At 40.9% G+C, this 21,140-nt stretch overlaps 1 protein-coding gene across 8 annotated transcripts in view; it reads left to right on the top strand.

Annotated features, from left to right (window-relative positions):
- LOC124182251 (serine/threonine-protein kinase tousled-like 2) overlaps positions 1-21,140 on the top strand; it is a 36,673-nt gene that overhangs the window by 12,423 nt on the left and 3,110 nt on the right. The window contains exons 2-12 of one of the 8 annotated variants that reach the window (XM_046569234.1): positions 727-812; positions 10,778-10,987; positions 15,743-15,833; positions 15,973-16,058; positions 17,645-17,815; positions 18,673-18,765; positions 18,954-19,415; positions 19,607-19,810; positions 20,012-20,103; positions 20,226-20,373; positions 20,478-20,589. In XM_046569234.1, coding sequence (XP_046425190.1) covers positions 727-812; positions 10,778-10,987; positions 15,743-15,833; positions 15,973-16,058; positions 17,645-17,815; positions 18,673-18,765; positions 18,954-19,415; positions 19,607-19,810; positions 20,012-20,103; positions 20,226-20,373; positions 20,478-20,589 — 1,755 coding nt within the window. Of the gene's footprint in view, positions 1-726; positions 813-9,767; positions 9,886-10,777; positions 10,988-13,287; positions 13,733-15,269; positions 15,340-15,742; positions 15,834-15,972; positions 16,236-17,644; positions 17,879-18,672; positions 18,766-18,953; positions 19,416-19,606; positions 19,811-20,011; positions 20,104-20,225; positions 20,374-20,477; positions 20,590-21,140 lie in introns of those variants that run through there. The other 7 variants (XM_046569232.1, XM_046569235.1, XM_046569233.1 and 4 more) reach the window with 7 other exon arrangements.

Genomic DNA, 21,140 nt, shown 5'->3' with positions numbered 1-21,140 from the left:
AAATGAAAAAATAAAAAGGCAAACGGTACGGTAGATGAAAATTATAACACTAAGAAGTCGCCCATCGTACGAAGGGCGGAATTTATATGCATATTGTAGAAAATCATCAATGAAATTCAATCGCATGTAACATCCGCAATTATGTTTTTTGTTGAAAATAAAAAATGACGAGCTGATTATTTTGCATTTCTCTGCTTTGTACATACGATGTAAGAATCTGTTTGTTTTTTTTTTTCTCGAAATGGAAAGATCCAATACTTGAGACACGCGTGTCTGATTGATCCGTTTTAGGTATTGTTAATGACACGAAAAACGTTACAAGTTCTGTCGTTGTCCGTCCTCTCACAGCTTATATTATACCGTCCCGTTTATATCCATTAAACATTATAAATTGTAGCGTCAACGTCGTTTTTTTTTTCTAATCAGTAAAGTAAGATGCGATACGGAACATCACTTGGATAACGATGAAACAAGAGAAGTGTTGAAAAAGAAGAAAAAGAAACCGAGGAAGAGAGAAGATAAATGGATAAATGTAGAGAAAGAGAGAGAGAGGAAAAGGAGAAAATATTAATACAACGAAAAAAAAAGAGAGAGAGAGAATGTTATTAGAGGAAATTGCGTAATCTACTTTGCGAAAAATGATGTGGTGAATGTCTTGTTTGGGGGAAAGAAAGGAATTGAAATAGAAAATGGAAGGCGAGTGACGCGTTTGAACTCCTGTTGCAGGCGCTGGAGTCAAGATGGAGCACTTTCAAGCTGCCCTGGACCCCAGGAAGCAGGAATTGCTGGAAGCCCGTTTTCTCGGAGCCAGGGTGAGAACATATAAGAACATACATGCTTATTTTGACTCGCGATCCTGCAACGCAAGCTGCGGTAAGGTCGGTCACTTGGCGATGCTGCAATGATTTTGAGATAAAGAAGAGAGCAACTTTATCCGTTGAAGTTCCGAATTTGAAAAATTTCGAAAGCGACAAATTCTGAAATTTTTTGCGGCCAAACTTGAAGTAAGGAAATCTAACTTTGACGAAGTATCGAGTAAAGTTCGAGTGGTTTCAAACTTGACGCTCAAAGGTGCCGAAAGTGCGAGAATGAGGAAATTTGAAAATCTGAAACATCGAAATTCCGAGTGATCCAAGACTTTTAGTTCCGTAAGTTTCTGGCTCAATGAAATTTCACGATTTTGATTTTTCTTTCTTTTGGATCTTTCATATTTTTACGTTCGGAATCTTGGTTATTTCGTTTTTCGGTTTTTCTGATTTTTTACACCCACTCGTCGAGCAAACTAACCTGTGCGAGTATGTTTTCATTTTCTTAATTTTACTCTATCCGATATTTATTTTTCGCAATTTTTCCTCCATCGGAACTTTACTTTTCGCTACTTTGGCTCTACATCGTAACACGAATTTTCGGATCTTTGAACCGTCGTCGGTTTTTTGACCATTCGAAACTTTGTCCTTGCTTCAAAATTTCATTTCTTTATTTCAAGTAATTTTTCAGATTCGGAACTTAAACCTCTCCCTCAATATATACCATGTATCACCCATACACCCATATAAATGTTACATGCACAACAACAGCCGCGTGCGTATCCTCCCAAAATTAGTATATAAGTGGTGTTCGTTCTTCTTATCCTCTCGGTATTACGATAATTAAGTGTACAAGTTATCGACACGATTATACCCAATAACCGATCATTTCATTTGCAAAAATTACAAATCCACGCTACAAATCGTTAATTTCTCGATGATTAAAACCGATAAAGGATCAAACGCATCCAAAAATAACCAAGTAAGGTCAATAATTGGGATATGGCAGGGTTAATAACTGGTACAACATTCACCTTATTCACCTTCGTTTCTCAATTTATTCAATTTTGCATCTTCGCAATCCTCCCCCCCCCTCTCCACCCGTCTTCATCCCGTTGCATCTGCGATTCTTACACGCCATTTTGATTCCTCCGAGCTTCACCGTTTCGCTACTGCTGCTGCTGGGGGGAGGGGGGAGGGGGGGAGTGCCCGGAAACGGAAACGTCCGTATTCGATTCCGCGAGTGGTGCGCCTTCAGAGGACTAGAGCAGTGTAGAAACGAACCGTACCCAACTTATACCTACCTATCTTACTACACAATATACTCATGGCTTTACCAAACAACCAGTTTCCTCCTCCTCCTCCTCCTTCTCTTCGATTACGCGGAGATCCCACGAAGTTGAAGTCGAAGGCGAAGCCGAAGCCTCTCTTCTTGTGACCCTCGTCGATCCTTTCTTACTCATGGTTTTCAAATATCCCGCCCTTTTTGTTCTTCTTTCACATCGACTCGTCTCGTATGATAAGTATGATTTGTGTACGATAGATACAGGTGTGCGTGTGTGTGTATTTATACAGTAAAGGGATAGAGGTTATGTTCTTGTTATTTATTTTGTTGTTGTTACGTGTACTAAATACCTATGAATCAACTTAACTACCCGACTGGTGCAGGGTTAGTAGAAAATATTCAATCAACATTATTGTACGATACTTCATACAATTAGATTACTTTCTTCGTTTATCTATATATATATATATATATATTTGAGTTCCTTAACTTGGATTAGTTTTCAAACTTACATATTATGCGTACTATCGTCACTCTCCGCTGATAACGAAGTGATAAAGCGAACGGTAGGTAAAAATTCATGGTATAAAAACGACGAACTTTTATTCATACACATCGAATTCACTTCACGGAGTGATTGACTGACCGACTGTCGCTGCTGAGGCGCCAAGCTTTAAGGCGCACGCAAGGTGTGGCTGATCATCGACTTTATTTCCTACCATTCTCTTGTGTGCACCCAACCTACGTACCTACGTACGTACGTGTACGTTATATATACGTGTATTACGTATACACCTATAGAGTATCGTCACGTCACGTGACCAACCGCGGGTCTATAGTTTGTGCAACAACACCCCGGCGTCGGAGGAATCACCGGGGCAGCTTTTTCGGTCACTCGGATCTCTTTCTTTCTACCTTCGATTAAATCGATTTTACTTTTGATTTTATATATTTTTTTTATATTCTTTTAACTTGCTCATTTACACATCACGTCAAATATTACAGCGCATTTTTCTCCCACTAAGCAAAGGGATGATCTGACAAAAATTTTTGCTCGTACGTAGCTATAAATTGTAAAGTTGGTTTTTTTTTTTTTCCTACTTATTTGAAGTCTATTTATCATGTCAATTTTGATATGTGAAGATCACAGTTTTTATGACCGAGATGACGGATGTTGTTGGTGTAATAACGAAATATGTTTAAAAAAAAAATTATTCTACCGATCCTCTTTTTATTTTTAACGTCGTGGAACAAGGTTACACATGACTGCTGCTGCTGCTTCTGCTTCTGCTTCTGCTGTTGGTGCAAACACGGACGGATAGGTTCACAGGCAATCGATAAAGGCGTCTGATCAAAACCAGGGGAAATCCCTGTGTTGTTTAAACAACCGTGGGTGATGATAAATTCGAAACGAGTATTATTTACAACACGTGATGATATGACGATAGGTATAGAAAGTCGGGAGTCATCGATATTTGAGAAATAATACGTTTTAAGGTAATATATTGACGGTGTTATCAAGGGGAAGGGTTTTGGGGCGATAAGGGGGCGGGAGGGGTGGATTCGAGGTTTAAGGCTAACTTAACCTCGTTGTCGGCTATTCAGACCGCCATTTTGAATTTCGATGCCAAAGTATGAGGATTCTCTCTCGCCTACTTACGTATATTCGGAAATATGCTCCAACAGTTCTGATATAATATTGAAATTATTGTTTATAGATATTTAAACAGTTGCATGCCAATAACGATGATTTGTCAGCGAAACGTTTTTTTTTTTTTGTTATTATTGTTGTAACATTATATCAGTTCTTTTTCTTTTTTTTTTATACGGTGAACTAAGTATGCGGGCGAAAGTATAATTGAACCTCTTTTAACGAAACTCGTTGAACGGTTTAATTTGTTTTCTGGTTACTCATCTCGTTATTTTATGTCACTTTAATCTACAAACTGTGAAGATACGGCAAGTGGCGTTAATGGATTTTTCATTTCGTCGCGCTCAGTTGATTTTTCAATTTTTAAAATTTATTTTACAAACTCTTGAATGTATGTAGAAACACGGTGGTGCCGCTTCAATTATTTTTTTTTTTCCTGCCATTTATATTCGTACCAAAGGTCACGATCAACGACACAACGATATATCACAACCGACAATCTTATTCTTCTGTATTGAAAATTCGCATATTAAATAATAACTATTTTATGAGATTTAATTAATAATGAAAATATCGTCCAGATAACCGGATACTCAATATTACAAGCGCGAGTCTTCTTAACGGCGTAAATTGATGTTACGATTGATATAAGCAACAAAAAACGAAAGATATTTTTTTCATATATATATATATATATATATATACACAAGATTCTTCGTAAATTAAATGAAAACAATTGGAAAAAAGTGACGAATCAACCGAGCACGATCTTCCACGTAACCCGAAACGCTCACATTCTGCCAGAACGATTCTTTTAACCAAAACAACCATTTTATGGGGGTGCCGTGGTGGAAAGTCGTAAATTATTTTTTTCCGAAGCACTCCAACGTCCATAGATAATATATATCATACACATACACATACACGTATAACGGTAGCCGGCTTCGGTAGAGGAGGTCAGTCAGCTGCGGGTAAATACCATAGGTATCATCTCGAGTTCTCCCGTGCGACGCGAACGAACCTCTCCTCCCAGATCCCACCGTCAGCCAGCAGGGGAACCTGTATTATCCATTCCTGATGGGCAGGGCTGCAGAACTGTCGGTACAACCCCCGGGACGGCAGGGGAGAGGGCACAACGCGCAACACATCGCCGTTTTGTCCGAGAGCGCGTTCTGTACGTGGGGTTTGGTACAGTGTAGTGTAGAGGATAGCCGATACCTAGGCCGAGCGATTCGCGCGTCCTTCGCTCGCGTCTCCCTAGTCGGTTTGCTTCCTCGTATATTCGCCATAGACTTGTAAAGATAGACTGAGCGCTCCTGTAAGTGGTACCGAAGCTTACATATAAAGGACAGAGATATGTCGGGAGTACTGCTCTCTCTTTTCAATCGGTTTCGTCCCGGGTGACAAGGGTGCAGTGGAAGTGGAACAGCTATAGATATCGGCGCATAATTTCGCCTCATTCTCCTCTACCGACTCGATCCCCGCCACAGATATCGTCAGAGAGAGAAAGGAGTACTCCCGGCATATTTCTGTCCTTTAAATGTTTGCTTCATGCGGCTCATCACAGCGCTCAGTCTATCTGTTACAAGTCTGTGATATTCGCCGCCTCGCGTCAACGGCTGCGAGCGAGTCGTCGGAAAGACTTGGAAATCCGGTAATGCACCACGTGGATCGGACCATCCCGTCCGCGTATCTACGTTGCACGCTCTCCTTTTAAACTATCTACGTATGTACACTTGGGGACAATGAATCTGAGACGGTTAGTTTTTTTACACTAGACGGTTACGTTGGTAACATTGTTGGAAACCTACAGCGCCACAGTCGGCCGAGCGCGAAACAAACTCAATCTCAATAAACGTAACATAACCCGTGACCGTAGAATCTAACCTTAGAATTGACGTGTCGATCCAACAAGTCATTATCTCCGCGATATTCTGAGGTTAGATTCGACGGTCATGGGTTATGTGTTATGTTTATTGAGGTTGAGTTTGTTTCGCGCTTGACCGACTATGGCGCTGTAGGCTTCTCAGTGTTGCCAACGTAACTGTCTAGTTTTAAAAATTAGCCGTCTCAGATTCATTGTCTCCAAGTGTACATGCGTACCTAACTAACCTGCGAAATGCATATATATCGATGTAAAAATTTTGATCGAGTTGTCATGGAATGCCCCATATGTACATATGTCTCAGATTGGCTTTATAATTTTCTTTTTTTTTTTTTTTTTGCATTTTCCATTTTGCATGAAAGTACGTGACGAAAAACGAAGTATGATTTAAAAACTGGTAAACGAGAAAGAAAAAAAGGAAACACCTTCTTAAATCTGAACAAGAATCTTATGAAACGTAACAACATTTTTTTGACAACTAACAAAAGATGGAGATTTCATAACTTCGAAAGATGGCGTTAAGAGAAATAAAGGAAAAAAAAGACTATCATTAGTATTATTCGATTGCACATTTGGCATAAGAAAGAAGTTGCTATATTCGACACCGTGGTATGTAAGCTTTTTCTATGAGTAAAAATAATTTGCGAATTTCCATCGTGGAACACTGACAAGTTTGTTTGGGTTGAAACAAAAGATTCTCCCGAAAGATGAGCGTTGTTGGCACGTTACGTTTAAGATGGCGCTCATTCGATTGTTCACTTGTTTTTTTTTTTCATTGGTTTTTCAGAAAATTTGAAAAATCGAACGAGCGCCATCTTTGCAGACGTAACACGTACCTACAACGCTCATCTTTCGACCGAATCTTTCTTTTCACCCCAAACAAACTTTTCCAGAGGATTCCACGATGGAAATTAGCTAATTATTTTTTCGTGCAATACAAAATAATATATGTAGTATACGCACACACGCACTCGTGCATCGATACGCACACACACATAACCTAACCAAACCCTGTGGAAATACGTTGTATACACGACGCATACAATACGAAACGTCCGTTATACCTAATACTAGGCAGAGTTAGCTAGTCGGCACGTAGTTATACGTATACATACGTATGTGTTGTTTTGCTAGCTACAAACCCCGGCACTATGGAGTAGCCAGAGAGCTGCAGGGAGTCACGAATCGACAAGTCAACGTAGTCCTTGCTGACGTCATTTCCTCTTCCATCACCTCCGTCTCATCATACTTCACCTCACTCTGACGTTATACAAATATACACACATATCTCTGAACATATTTAGTATCGCTTTTGGCCAATGACAAGTTTTATCGCGTTATGTGTACAATACTACTGTTTGATAATTTAATATTATTATTTTCATTATCATTGCTAATATTATAGCCAACATAGGTGTACAGCTGATTGTGAGAGATAGGAAAGGAAGGTGAATTTTTTTTTTTTTCTTTATGGTGCTCTTGCGATGATTGTGGTTAGTAAACGAGTTTCGAAAGTGAGTGCAGAGATTTGCGGCGAGAGAAGTTGAGGGGGGGGGGGAGGTGTTACTGTTTACCGCTAATAATAGCACATAATGTGTGTATGTGTGTGTTTATACGTACATAATTCTGCCAAACTTTAATAATACATATAAAAAACTACTTATCCAAGAAGCGTGGAGTATAATATATATGTACATAACTCTGACTACAGTTGTACAGAGTTGTCGTTGTCGTTCTCTCTACCGTCGCCAAAGTACGGATGATCTATTTAAATACAGACCGCACAGTGACGAAGACGAAATGCATTCTCGTTGAATCTTCGTCGCAACACAACAGACCGTAGTAATAAGTATAACGACAATCGGTTTGTTACTATACTGATACTTGCGATTTTTGATGCCGATCACCGAAACCCTGGCGACTTCGTCCCGGGGTTTTGCTTCGCCCGTTTTGCGCACCTATTATATTTATTACCTATACAGAAAGAGTCGACGCGACGCCATTATCACGTGATCATCCTCCTCACGAATCCCGAATACGTTTATACCTATTTACATATAGTATGTAGGATAACACACCAAACGGCGCGATTCGATTCCAAATACATTGTATGTGCCTTATTGTTGTTGTTAGCCATGCTGCGCTACGTTGATTTAGGGTGTATACCTAGTATAATCATATAATAAATATAACTCATTTAATTTACGTCTAACTTGTGTAGACGAGGAGTTTTAACAAACGTCACGCATCATCCAGGTTGTTTTACTTGCTCGATGGTAGGATGTCGTCGACGGATGGACGACGGACGAGTCTCGACGAGTTGGTGCATGTCCCTCCCTACCTCACCCCATCGTCATGCTCTCCTCTCTTTCTCTCTCTCTCTCATTCACCCTTGGATCCACCTCATTCCTCCTTCCTCCTCCCCCTCCCCCCTGCCACCCTTTTCCCGCAGGAGGGCCTCTCTCTTGTGTATTGATCCTTCGATAGTAAGTATGTACCGCGCACCGGCTGTGTGGAAGGCTTATGCCGTTGTTGCTGCTGCTGCTGCTTGTCGCGGGATCTCCGAGAGAGAGAGAGAGAGAGAGAGAGAGAATTGGAGAAGCTCTCCCTCCAGCATTACTCGCCTGTGTGTGTGTGTGTGTGTGTGTGTAAACTGTACCTATTTATATTTTTCGCGATTTTTGATGGTATACTTACTATATGTATGCATTTGTACATACAGGTAACGTTACGTGGGTTGGCATATGATTGGTGTCAACGCCAATCTATAACCCAACCATATCTATAACATTCAACCTGTGTAATGCTCTGTTCACCGCTACGGAGGCGGCGGCGGCGGTGGTATAGTGTGGGTATGGAGGTTAGAGCCTGTGAGGACTATCTCCATGTATACATATATATAGAATAAGTGTTCATAGAAAATTAAGTAAAATTAAAACTGCGTCGTTGTACAAAAAAAAACAAAAACGCCAAATTTAGATTTGTTGAACAGTGATGATTGCTACATTAGCGTCATTCTTCTGACTTGTTTGAATCATTTACAAGTATTTGTCGCATATTTGTGGACTCAATTTTTCTTTATTTTAATATTGTTCCAGTCGAAAAACCCGTACGAAATACTTCTCTTTCTACCCATGTACCTATCCTCCATAAGTTTAGGGTAGGTGATGGTGGGTGGTATAAGCGATGCAACGCAACGCAACGCGCCCGATATTCGTCCCGATACCAAGTTTCCTATACATTATACAGTATATACATAGGTATGTATATATATACAATATACACGGTATACAGTACGAGTCTCGTATGGCGAAGGGTTGCGTAGGAGGTTTTGGCCCGATTGGACGGACTATGGCGATGGGGGTAACGCGAAGGGTTGGTTGGTTGGTTGGTTGCGAAGAGGCGGATAGGTGTACGTGTGTATGTATATACGTATATAAGTAGGAGCAACTCTGCGGTTAGGTGGAAACCTTTTTTCGCGCAGAGCGCAGTTCTACTCGCTCGGTCGGATCGCGTGCGCGACCTCGCCACTTGTTGTTGTTAAGACAGACTCTCTTACGATCAGCAGGAAAGCGCGGCGCGGTCTTACGCCCCCCCCCCCCTCCCATACACACACGCACGCACACTCTCTTATAACATAACTGATGCGTACAGAGTAACGTCGTCCAACGTCGACGTCGCGTCAACGACGTAACCAACAAGCTCTACGTATCGTACTTACGGATTTGATTCTCTTCGCTTATACATACGCACATGCGTACCTGTATTTATATTTTATATATCATTATACCTCGCATCTAGTTTCGTCAACTTTTGCATTCCATTTTTGTGCGTGTGCGTGTTTTTTTTTTTTTTTTCCTTCTTTCTCTTCTCGGTAAAACTCTACTATAGAGATTCATTATTCGTCTTTTATCAATGCACGTTTGTGACAACGATCGGTTAACACACGTGATCCGTATGAAATTACGGTATCCTGTGCGCGAGTGCGGATTTTTTTTTTTTTTTTTTTTTATTATTCCTCCTCTCGAATAATTTTTACACGCGGCGTATTTACGCTACTGCGGATATTGTATGCAGGATTCGATACGTGCAACGGACTACGAACGATAGTGAAGAGTGATTGTTGTGCTTGGCGTAGAAGGGGCGGGTGGGGGGGGGGGCAGAAACGGAAAGAAAAAGTGGTGGCTGGCATTATACTGTCCGGTCGATGGCGATGGCCGTGTGTCGTCTGCCCGCGGTGACGTTACAACCTCTGCAGGTATAAGTTACCGACAGTATATGAATATTTGTTTGAGGTTATGACGTGTGGTATGCATATATATCTATATATAGATATGTGGATGAATTTATTTATCCATGTATGTAATTTTTCGCGCAATTATACCGAGGAGGGATTTCTTATCGATGTCGTTGCGTCGCCGCGTTTTGTAAACTACGACAAAATTTCACATCGTGTATATTGAGCGCAAGGTTAAGTCCAGATGTAAACAGTGAGCTCGGCTATACCATAGATGTATAGAAATTTGAAAAAAAGAATCGCGCGACTCCCAGGAAAACTTGGAGCAATGTTGACGGTTTTTGACTCCACTGATTGAACAGATAAAATAATGACTGATCGTCGTTAACGTTGAAACGAATCGTTTAATCCGGGAATTTGAACGATATCCCTATTTTCACGTTTCATTCTGTAATTCTCCTCGCCGATATTGTTGCAATATTATAGGCACAGCTGATAAAGTTACGCGTGAATTTTCAATTTCTTTCATTCATTAAAGAGGGGGGGAGGGGGGGGATAGAGTTTGGATGATCTGAAGTCATACCTCTTTTTTATTTTTTTTTTCTTCTTTCTTTAAGAAAATGAAAACATTCGAAACAATTTGTGTTTGAGGGCTTCGTTATTTATAGTTCACCCCCCCCCCCCCCCTCCCCCCCCTCTCCCAAAGCATGTACCATTATAATTATCGCTGTTTCGCAAAGGACAACGCCGAAGATGCGAGCTGTTTAATTAATAATAATTTATCTGGATTTTTGGGTGGGCGAATAATGAAATTATTATCAATGTATAACGTGTTAAGAGCTGTATGTACCTAGTGTGAGATGTTTCGAAATGATTTATGTACATCAGCATTAGAGCCGTGTCACGATTTCAGGGTGCAGGTCCGAACAACAACGCGTCTGCTACGAAAAATGCTGCTGTTAACAGCACGCAATCCCCATCATCGGTATCGCCGAATCCTGGCAGGTGCGGGCAGCCCACTGCCTTGGGTATAGACTGGACTCGACGCGACAATGCCCCTCCTCGTCCAGATCACAGGAACTCGTCCTCGTCTACGAGTCAAGTCCAGGGTCAGCTATCTCAGGTACACCAACCACACGCCACACAAGTTACAGAGACAGCAGTCCGTACTTAAAACCCGTCCCTCTTCGTCCCCCCACCTCATCCTCATCCTCACACTCATCGTCGTCGTGGTCGTCGTACGATATTAATAAACAATTTAATATAATCTTTAATCATTTATCTTCATCGCTTGTGCGTCATTTTTTGTCGTAGCATGTGGGTGTATTTGCGCGCGCGCGTGATGTGCGTGTGTGTGTACCGTAAGAAAAATGCAGTGTGGGGGCTTTGATGTACGACGTATAGACTTTCACTTGTATTTTTAATATCGTTCTAACAATAACTAATTTACGATAAACGTTATATTTTACAGTAGCAGTTTTGCCGATTGTTTGACAGTTCATGTTTGTGTATGTATGTGCGTATGGTTGTATATTAACAGACGCGAAGGGGAACGATTTCATCCTACTTGCAATCAATTTCCATAATTTTATTGATTTTTTTTTTTTTTTCTTCCATAATCGAAATATTGACTACCGACCGGCATCGGGAGATCTAATAAGATTTGTGCGGTGAGAATCTTTCTTGTCGTTTTAAACATATTTCGTCGTTCGATGGTTTTCAAAGAGATTAATGAATGGAAAAGTAGATCGCACCTATGCTTACTTACTGAACAATAAATGTTGAGTTGTAACTGAAGCTGCAATAATGTCGACGTTTGTGTGTGTGTGTGGGGTTTATATGTATATATATACATTTATACATATACGTATATCATTTTAAATGAGCGTTAATCGTTGCTGGTCCTTGACCCACTCCTCCTCTTATGCTGTAATTCGCGTTGATCCGTATGTATGTATAAATAACATTGTTTCGGCGGCATTGGGAAGTAAGTTTCCTTTCACTACAAATATCGCAGGTTTCGTTCAACAATCGTGACTTTATTATTAATTACCATTGTTTCATTCGAAAACACGCGTTTACCGTACCTTTGATAGTTACGTACGATAAAAATTGAAACCTGAAAGACAAGAAAAGAAAACCACCCGACACTTTGTTGTATTTCATCAGATTTTCCTAACGGACGGTCGATAACTAAACCACGGGCAACATATTTAATTTGCGAACTAGATACGTACACTGTAGATTCACGTCCGCCTCGTTGACAAAGTGTCGGTATTATACGAAACCTCACTCGGCGGTAAAAACAACGCCGGGATGATATTTGAGAGCGAGCGGGAAGACGCAATGTGACCGAGGGAAAGAGTTGAGAGCAAGAAAGGAAAGCAGAAAAAAAAAAATAAAAAATATAGGAACTAACGCACGCTGCTCGAGATACGGAACAAGGACGTACGTATCCAACGAGTACGATTGTGACCGAGCTGAGCTGAGAACTGTTGTGAATCTAAACGATGGTGTGATCGTTGAACTACCGCGATGTCAACTCCAAACGTCTGTAATAACAAACAGAGAAACAAACTTTGCACAACCGACAGATTGAATTTGAATAGAACGGAGCAAGCAAAGAGTCGAAAGCAGAAACAGCATAAGCTCGGCAGTATACGTTGGTTGGCTGGTTCTTCGGTCTGTTCGTTCGTTCGTTCATTCGTTCGTCGGTCCATCCGTTTTCCGCCCCTCTTTCCCTCTGGCTCAACTCTCCTCCCCACCCCCCCCCCGCCGCCTGCCGGCACACAACACGTTGAGTCGAGAGAAGGCCGCAGAGCACTCCGCCACATTGATTTTACCGGTCTCACTTACACGCGTGTCCGAGCTGTTCACCGAAGGAATGTCTCATACGCCCTCTCCTCTCCCCCCTCCGCCCCGCCGTCACCCCGGTATATATACACACACACACACCTCTCCTCCCTCACCTCCGGGCATCTCTCGCGCGCTCTCGTTCGTTCTGTTGTGTGATATCGAGGCAGGCGAGAGGAAGGGGAGGGTGATGGTGGTGTGGCGGCGGCGGCGGCGGCGGCGGCGGCGGCGTCGTCGTCGTCGTCGTCGGTTAACGCCGGGGAGGGTGGAGGTTGCACCTTTTGCCGCATCTCGGATTCTCGCGTTGCTCATTTGCCGGTACGTATAGAGGAGAAACCTCTCCGTTAAGAGAGGTAGAGAGTAGTAGTATGCGAACGCACGGTGGTTGGACAGTTCAGTTTCGATTAGGCGAATCTGTCGTCATTGACGTGATCGCGTTTTTCGGTCAACCTACTAAATCGTATTACAAAAACAAGAAAAACTATTACTGCTACTACTACTATCACTACTACTGCTGCTGCTGTTGTTGTTGTTGTTGTTGCTGTTGCTGCTTCTGCTACTCTTATGACCGTATCATCATCGCTAACTTCGTATACGGTATTCTTAATACACGGAATTATGTTGACGGTGATGACGAGGATGATAATGATGTCGTGGTCATTGATTATTACGATCGCGGTTAGATACGCGATTTCTACGATTATTATCACGATTGTAATACTTTTATCCGCTACCTATGCAGAGCACCGAGCTTATTAAACACGTCGCGCTACTGCCGCCGTCGTACGGTCGAGTTTGTGAAGTAGATAGACACTCGCCTCGCCTTGCCTCGTCTCGACTCGACTCGACTCGACTCACTTCACCCACCTCACCGCACCTCGTCTCGTCTCGCCTCGCGACCGACCTACGGAACGTGGAGAGCAGGGCAGCGGCGGTTATGGCCGCGACTACGCCTGGCTTCCGGGGTTAAACTCGGTACCCCTGCTGCCACTGCACATGTCCCTTATTCATTTGGGTTCGTATTACGCACGGAATAGATATGTAATATGTTCCTGCATCATCTTTTCCCATGAATATATACATGTGTGTATGTGTGTGTGTGTGTGTGTTTGTGTGCGTGTGTATATACACACATAATCCTCACGTTGGTGACTCACGGATGTCGGCGTGTGTCTGTCGTGTTTGCGTCTGTTTGCAGGAAAGAACGTACAAAATGCATCCCGTCAAGATTAGTAAAATACACACGCGCGTGTCGCGTGTTACGCGATAGTTTCTTAGTTTAGTCTATTTATGGAAACGTAACAACGTCCCGATGACTTAATTTTGAAAGAAATATGCCCTGATTCTGGGTTTTTAGCCTGTGTACTTACGTCGTTTATCAATCTACGAAATGACTTGAATGAATTGAAGGGAAACTTGGAAGGAAACATCATTGTTGTTATGACGCAGTTAACAGATGGATAGATAGATAGGTAAATATGTAGTTAGATGAACAGATAGATTCACCAACTTGTCGAGCAATAATACCACGTTTAAACTAGGTAGGCAGGGGCAGATGGGTAAGTAGGTGTGGGTAGACAGGCAAGCAGGCAGACAAACTGAGGAACGGACGAGGTCTGCTTGTTTCTCGCGGTGTTCTATGCGGCACGCGTGTATATATATATACACACATAGATATGTATCTATATATGTAGGATCATGTACGGTCGGACATTAACGACGATGACAACTACGAGACGCACCGGCCATTAAACAATGCGGTATTCCAAATTTCTAACACATTCGTGTTACATGTACTCGTAGGATATCATAGAACTTGAATTGCCCTTCTACTATCAATCGCAGAACCTCAGCTGTTCGTCCCATCTACCCATGCTTGTAACATTTCCTTTGCGCATAGTACGTCTTCTACCTATATGCATTCTTGATTTTTAGTATCTATGGTTACGCACGTTGCGCGTGTTTTTTTTTTTTTTTTCTTTCAATTTTAATCACATTCGTACGTACATCTATTCATATTATATAGATCTATGAGCGTCGGAGAACGGGCGAGAACGAAAGAGGGAGAGAGAGAGAGAGAGCAGAGAGGTATTTTATAGTAAGTAAAACTGTCTTCGAGACTGTTGTGTGTTCGCGCGCGCTACGGTGTATAAAAGAGAGACCCCACGATCCATGCGATCTATGTATGAGTTCATGTATCTATGCATGTGTACAATGTGCGTGTGCAAATGTATGAATGTATGTATATGCGGCGGACGCTGCTCTTGTCCCGCGCCGCCTCGCAACGAACTTGCGTGTCCCTCTCTTTCTCTCGCTCTCTCTACCTACCTCCCTCCCTCCCTGCACCCGTCTCGACTTGCCCCCCTCTTGCCCTTCTGCCTGTCCCCCTCTGACTAGGGACCTCCATTTTGTCGTGATTCCTCTAGCACTAAACATATATTGCATATTTCGTTCACACTTGCATATCGGATTCAAAGTGTGGTTTTTCTTTACCTGGAATTTTTTTTTTTTTTTTCATCCACTTATCGCAACATTCGTTAATCGTGCCAATGGTTGACATACTGCCGATTGGTTCGAACAGCAAACGTGATTATGGGGCTCTGTCGTGAACCATCCTGGAAGGTGCCTCCTCTTCTTTCTCTTTCTCTTTCTCTCTCTCTCTCTCCTACTATGTCACTCTTTCTCTTTCTATCTTCTTCTCTTTCTCTCTTTCACAACCACTCTTAGGTTTATGCGTGTACGTGTGACTTGTCTCATATCCCCACCCCCAGCACCTGTGTATGTGTCGCCTTATGTATATTTTTTATTATCAATGTATCCATAGTCTATTTCATTATGTTTATTTCACTCAATCTTTGATGATCTTTTTCAACCCTCCTCAATGATGGATTATAAAATCATATGTAAATAACCAGATGATACCTATTTTGTTTGTTATTGTTGTTGTTTTTGTTCCCCCGTTTCTTTTTCCCAACGTTTTTACATACCTAATCTTTGCTGATATCATTGAATTTTTTACACACAGATGTCTGCTGGATCACAAATTCAGATGGCACCCCAATCAACTGTAAACTCTGGTCAGTCGGTTCATAGTCAAGACTCAAACATGAGCACCGGTAAGCACTAGTATAGAGTAAACTTTCTTTTTTTTCATGCTGCGTAGCAAAGAAAAAAAGCCAGAAAAAATATACAGATAGATATTAATGTCTTACGCAAAATGCAAACACCCGCCTTTATTCAATATCAACTTTCCAGGCTCGTCGCATAGTGACAAGGAGGTGGACCCCAATACTCCGGAGAAGGTGCCAAGGACTCCGTCGGAAAGGAAGAGAAAACGCAAGGTAGATGACGGGGTCGGGGGGGTGCCAGGGGGACCTGTGGGGGGCAAGGGGGCTCGCTCAGTTGCTGCGCTGGATAACAAGAAGATCAACGATTACTTTGCCAAACAACATCCAGGGAACAGTCCGATTCGACTTACGGGAGCTAAGAGCCCCTCCCCCCAGCAAGGATACCCCATGGTCAGTTTACACATAGTCATGTCACGACTTCTTCCTATTCGTATCTAATTTGCACATCATGTCTAGTTCGATAGGGATATTGGTATACACTTTGATAAAAAGAAAAGAGCTTTTCCTAGGAGAAGTGTGTCATGTCTGGTTGTTCGCAATGCAGTCTTATCGATACGCTTTAGCACAGATATTTATAGAGAGTTAAACTCGGTGAAAATCACTGGTTCTTTTTGATGATCCCTCGTAAACTCAAAGCAAAATTAATCGCTCGATGATATAGATTGTGTATTTTTAACGAAGCCCATTCAAGAGTTAATGTTTTTTTTTTTTTTGCCGAAAAAAGAGACAAGATAAAGAAGAACCTGTTGCATATTGAGGAGTGAAGGAAAAGTACATTTTAAGAAATAGCTATATTTTTTTTCGTAAAATTTTAACTAATCATTACGAGTGGAGACTAGAGGTAATTTATTGCAATAAGGCTGCATTTTGAATATGTTTTATTCTAAATATGCCGGTATCTTGAAAATTATAAGTTTGCACGTTTAGGATACTGAAAAATGTAATCTACTTTTTTGCAACTTATGTAAGTCGACTGGTGCAATTATTCCTTAAATTATCCCTGACAATCTGATTTACCGAGGTTCAGTCTTGGGCTTACATGTCGTAATGTGGGGTGGGAGGTGAAAAATCAAGTGAATTTTATTGTCAAGTACAACTTTCCAATGTACACGGATCGTTTTATAAGTATGATAAGAAAAGTAAGAAAATCACTTGTTTTCGGGGAAAAAAAGTCAGAAAGTGCAAAATCTTGAGACCTTCAACATGCTTATTCACAAGGGTGATAAACTCATTTGACGAAAATCGAATGTCGCAATGGCGAAACTATACGAATTAAAGTTCCAGTTGCTGCCCCATCCACTGTAATCTCTATATTTGGCTTCTTCTGACTTCTTCCTATACCTAAACCTGAAATTCTAGCTCTGGGGAAAACAAATTTCGTCAAATGAGGAGATCATTACTGTTGTAAACGAGTTGGACCCAGTGTGCAGAGCTCAAAGTAGCCTACATTGAGAAATAAAAACGATTTTTCTTGAAAGAAAGTGATTTTCTTGCTTGCGCTTCGCCATACTTGTAAAACGATTTATGTGCATATTCCTTACCGGTGCTGCAAAACCAGTAGAAAATTATCAGATCGTTGTTCTTTCATTATTGAGCATGTTAGTTTACCTTTCTTGTTCATCCATCAAATTAGTAATGTCCTGGCTGCATAATTTGTTAAATTTCGGGTCCGCGGTTTTTTTTTTTATCAGCTTCTTTCTGTTCAGATTTTTTATTCAGTTTTAAAGATCATCCGCTACGCCAGCGATTGAGAAATAATTCTGTGGCTAATGCTCTGACCTGATCTTTTTATCATTCAGTACCCGCCGTCGCCGCAGCAATTGTTGTCGCCTCAAGTAACGACACCGAATTCTTCGGTGGCGGAATTTTCGTCGTTGATGCAGCCACCGCGACCCCATCCACAGCCTCCACCTCCCCCTCCACCAGCCTCTACACAACCTGCAAGCTCGATGGTCAGCAAGCAGGTGCAGGTAAGGCCTACCAACCTCCCTAGGACAAGCCAGGTCAGGCAAGCGAAGACTAACACCCCAAATGTAAGCACCATTCGGTTGTTCCTGCAAGCACTTAACGAGAAAGGTCTGGTCTGTCTCTGTTGAGTGAAACGAGTATCCTTCTTCACTCATATGTCTAGTTGAGGAAAAAATTTCCCCTCCATAATGATTAAAAATATTGTGGGTTTTGAGAAGAACAAATTTTTCTCGGAAGAAGTACTAGCTAAGCATGTTAGCCAGACCTTCACCTTGTTGGGTGTCTGCAGAGACTTGAGCTAGCTTATTGCTGGCAAAAATCGCAACGTTGTTACAATTTGTCATCATAGAAATATGGGAGCTACCTTGTGATGGTATTAAACGCATCCATTTAATTGTCTTCATCTTTACAGTTAATGTTTTCTTTTCTTTTTCTTTTCTCGGCCAACAGGTAACAATAAATTCTAAGTTTCATGTCTTCTTCTCCCTCTGCCTACATTTTTGGTGTTTTCTTTGCTGCCTGTGAGATATGTTTCTACATCTTGTTTGAACTATATTTCACAAAGTAACAATTATTCTATCTTAATTCTGTAATATTCTATGAAATCAACATTTTGTCGAAAAGTACCACAAATCACACTTCCGACTTTCACCATTTTCTCAGAAACTAATTTCTGAGCCTGTTAAAAAGATTCGGAGTAATTATTTTCAAACATCGTTTCTCTGTTTTAATGTAATATGATTTTTTTGTAATGCAACAAGGTAGTAACTGCTATTCATGAAACTGTGCTGACAAATGTATCAAACGTTACATTGGTAAAAGGTCACGAATCTCTAAGGAGTGTTTGCGTTATTTTCAGACGGAGCTTACTTGCCAGAGGATACAGGAATTTGAAACACAAGCGTCTTCAGATCTGGAGTTACGTAATAATAAAATTGACGAATTGAACCGAGTAAGTACAGTATCAAAGTTTTGTCGAACTATGAAGTCAATTGCTGAACACTTGATTTAACCTACAATTTTTTTACGTGTCAATTTATTCGCATAAAAAACAAGTAACTTTCACAGTTTACAACTAAATAACCATTCCTGTCTAGGATAACTTGATTGAGGTATTAACGGATTTTACACGTTTTCCAGACTACAGAGGAACTTAGGCATCAAATGGCTAATCAGCAGAAAGTGATTGAGCAGCACAAATCGCATATAAATAAGTGTATAGACGTTGTAAAGAAGTTATTAAAAGAAAAATCAAACATAGAAAAAAAAGAAGCTAGACAAAAGTGCATGCAAAATAGACTGAGGCTAGGTCAGTTTGTGACTCAGAGGGTAGGAGCAACTTTTCAAGAAAATTGGACGGACGGATACGCTTTTCAAGAATTGGCGCGGCGGCAAGAAGAAATAACGTTGGAAAGAGAAGAAATTGATAAACAGAAGAAATTGCTTCTGAAAAAAAGGCCATCTAATAGTGAGACGGGACGGAAACGGAGCCAACCTCAACCTTCTTTGCATAATGGTACCGAAGCTACGTTTCTGAAGCCGGACGCTGTGCCAGGATCGTATACGTGGCAGGAATACTACGAGGCTGATGAAATACTCAAGGTAAGATAATTTACTGATGCTTTAAAGGTGCCCCATCTTTTTCTTACGCTCTTTAAAATAAGGAGAATATTTTTAATCGTAAATAATAGTAAAAGCGTAACTCTCCAAGAACCTTCGTAAAATGTTAGAACTTTGTATTCATTCTTGTTTACTAATTGCTTGTTTTCCGCTTTCTCTGTTCTCTTTTGAAGCTGAGGCAAAGTGCACTGAAGAAAGAAGACGCAGATCTGCAACTGGAGATGGAGAAGCTTGAACGAGAACGTAACTTGCATATTAGAGAACTGAAACGTATACACAACGAGGACCAATCGCGCTTCAACTCTCATCCTGTACTCAACGAGCGATACCTTTTACTCATGCTATTAGGCAAAGGCGGCTTTAGCGAAGTCCATAAGGCAAGAATTTGGACAGATTATATGAAAACGTGAAATACTATGTGTGAATGCACGCGTGCGTGGTATTCTAAATTGGAATTTTTTTTCTTTTCCATTATATCAGAAGTGTTGTTATCACTCACCACTTATTACGAACAATATTTACAGGAATTCAAGCTCCAATTTTTAGACTTGTACCTGATCTGCTTATATCATTTACAGGCATTTGATCTGAAGGAACAACGCTACGTAGCGTGCAAGGTACATCAACTTAATAAAGACTGGAAAGAAGACAAAAAAGCTAACTATATAAAGTGAGTACAATAATGGATGATCTGTTTTTTAAGATGAATGATATAATGTGACTCGGGAGTTTGTTCTAGAGAAAGGCTGTAATTAAACCAACCCACGCCACAAATATTACTTATTCTTTCAGGCACGCGCTGCGGGAATACAATATACACAAGGCACTAGATCATCCACGTGTTGTTAAATTGTACGACGTGTTTGAGATTGATGCCAACTCGTTCTGTACAGTGTTAGAGTACTGCGATGGTCATGATTTAGACTTCTACCTCAAACAGGTGAGTTGATCAGTCTTTGAGAAATACATCCGAATGTTTAAAAACACGTCTTGCATCTTCCATGTGCTGTATATTAAATTCATTTAAATCTATGTATTTATTAGCATAAAACTATACCGGAGAGGGAAGCGAGATCAATTGTCATGCAGGTTGTTTCTGCACTGAAGTACCTCAACGAAATAAAACCACCTGTCATTCACTACGACTTGAAACCAGGTAACAATTTGAAACTTTTTGACCACACAACAAATAAACAAGGAATGGAAATAAAAACCACACGTTTAGTTGAAATTGCGAAATGCTGTACAATTTTTTGAATCTTATAAGGAAAAAGTTCCCACCTCCATACTGAATTGTAACATGTGTATATTTGATCAGTAATCATTGGATTATCTCATTCGGATATAGTATACCTATATAGAGTTGACGTGAGATTCGACAAATCAAGGTTATCTTTGACGCGAACGTTTTGTAATATTAAAAAATATTGAAATCTTATGGTAGCAGTTGATGGTCTTGATTAGAAATTTTTTTCCTATTTAGATTTGCGATATTCTTTGGACTGATAAACATACATATTGCCATGTCCACTCATTGCCTTTTTTTTCTTTTTTTTTATATATCATTTTTACTCGCCATTCAGATACAGAAATCTAACTCTCTACTCGCAGGTAATCACCCAAGTTGATATAATTTGAGCCTTACATCTAGAAACAAAAAACGTGGAAACTTTGACCTGACGGTTATTGATTCCACACATCGCAGTC

The sequence above is a fragment of the Neodiprion fabricii genome, chromosome 5, assembly GCF_021155785.1.
Source record: "Neodiprion fabricii isolate iyNeoFabr1 chromosome 5, iyNeoFabr1.1, whole genome shotgun sequence".
NCBI classification, from domain to species: Eukaryota; Metazoa; Arthropoda; class Insecta; order Hymenoptera; family Diprionidae; genus Neodiprion; species Neodiprion fabricii.
The sequence above is the reverse complement of the archived record's forward strand: the minus strand, read 5'-3'. Positions and strand labels throughout refer to the sequence as shown.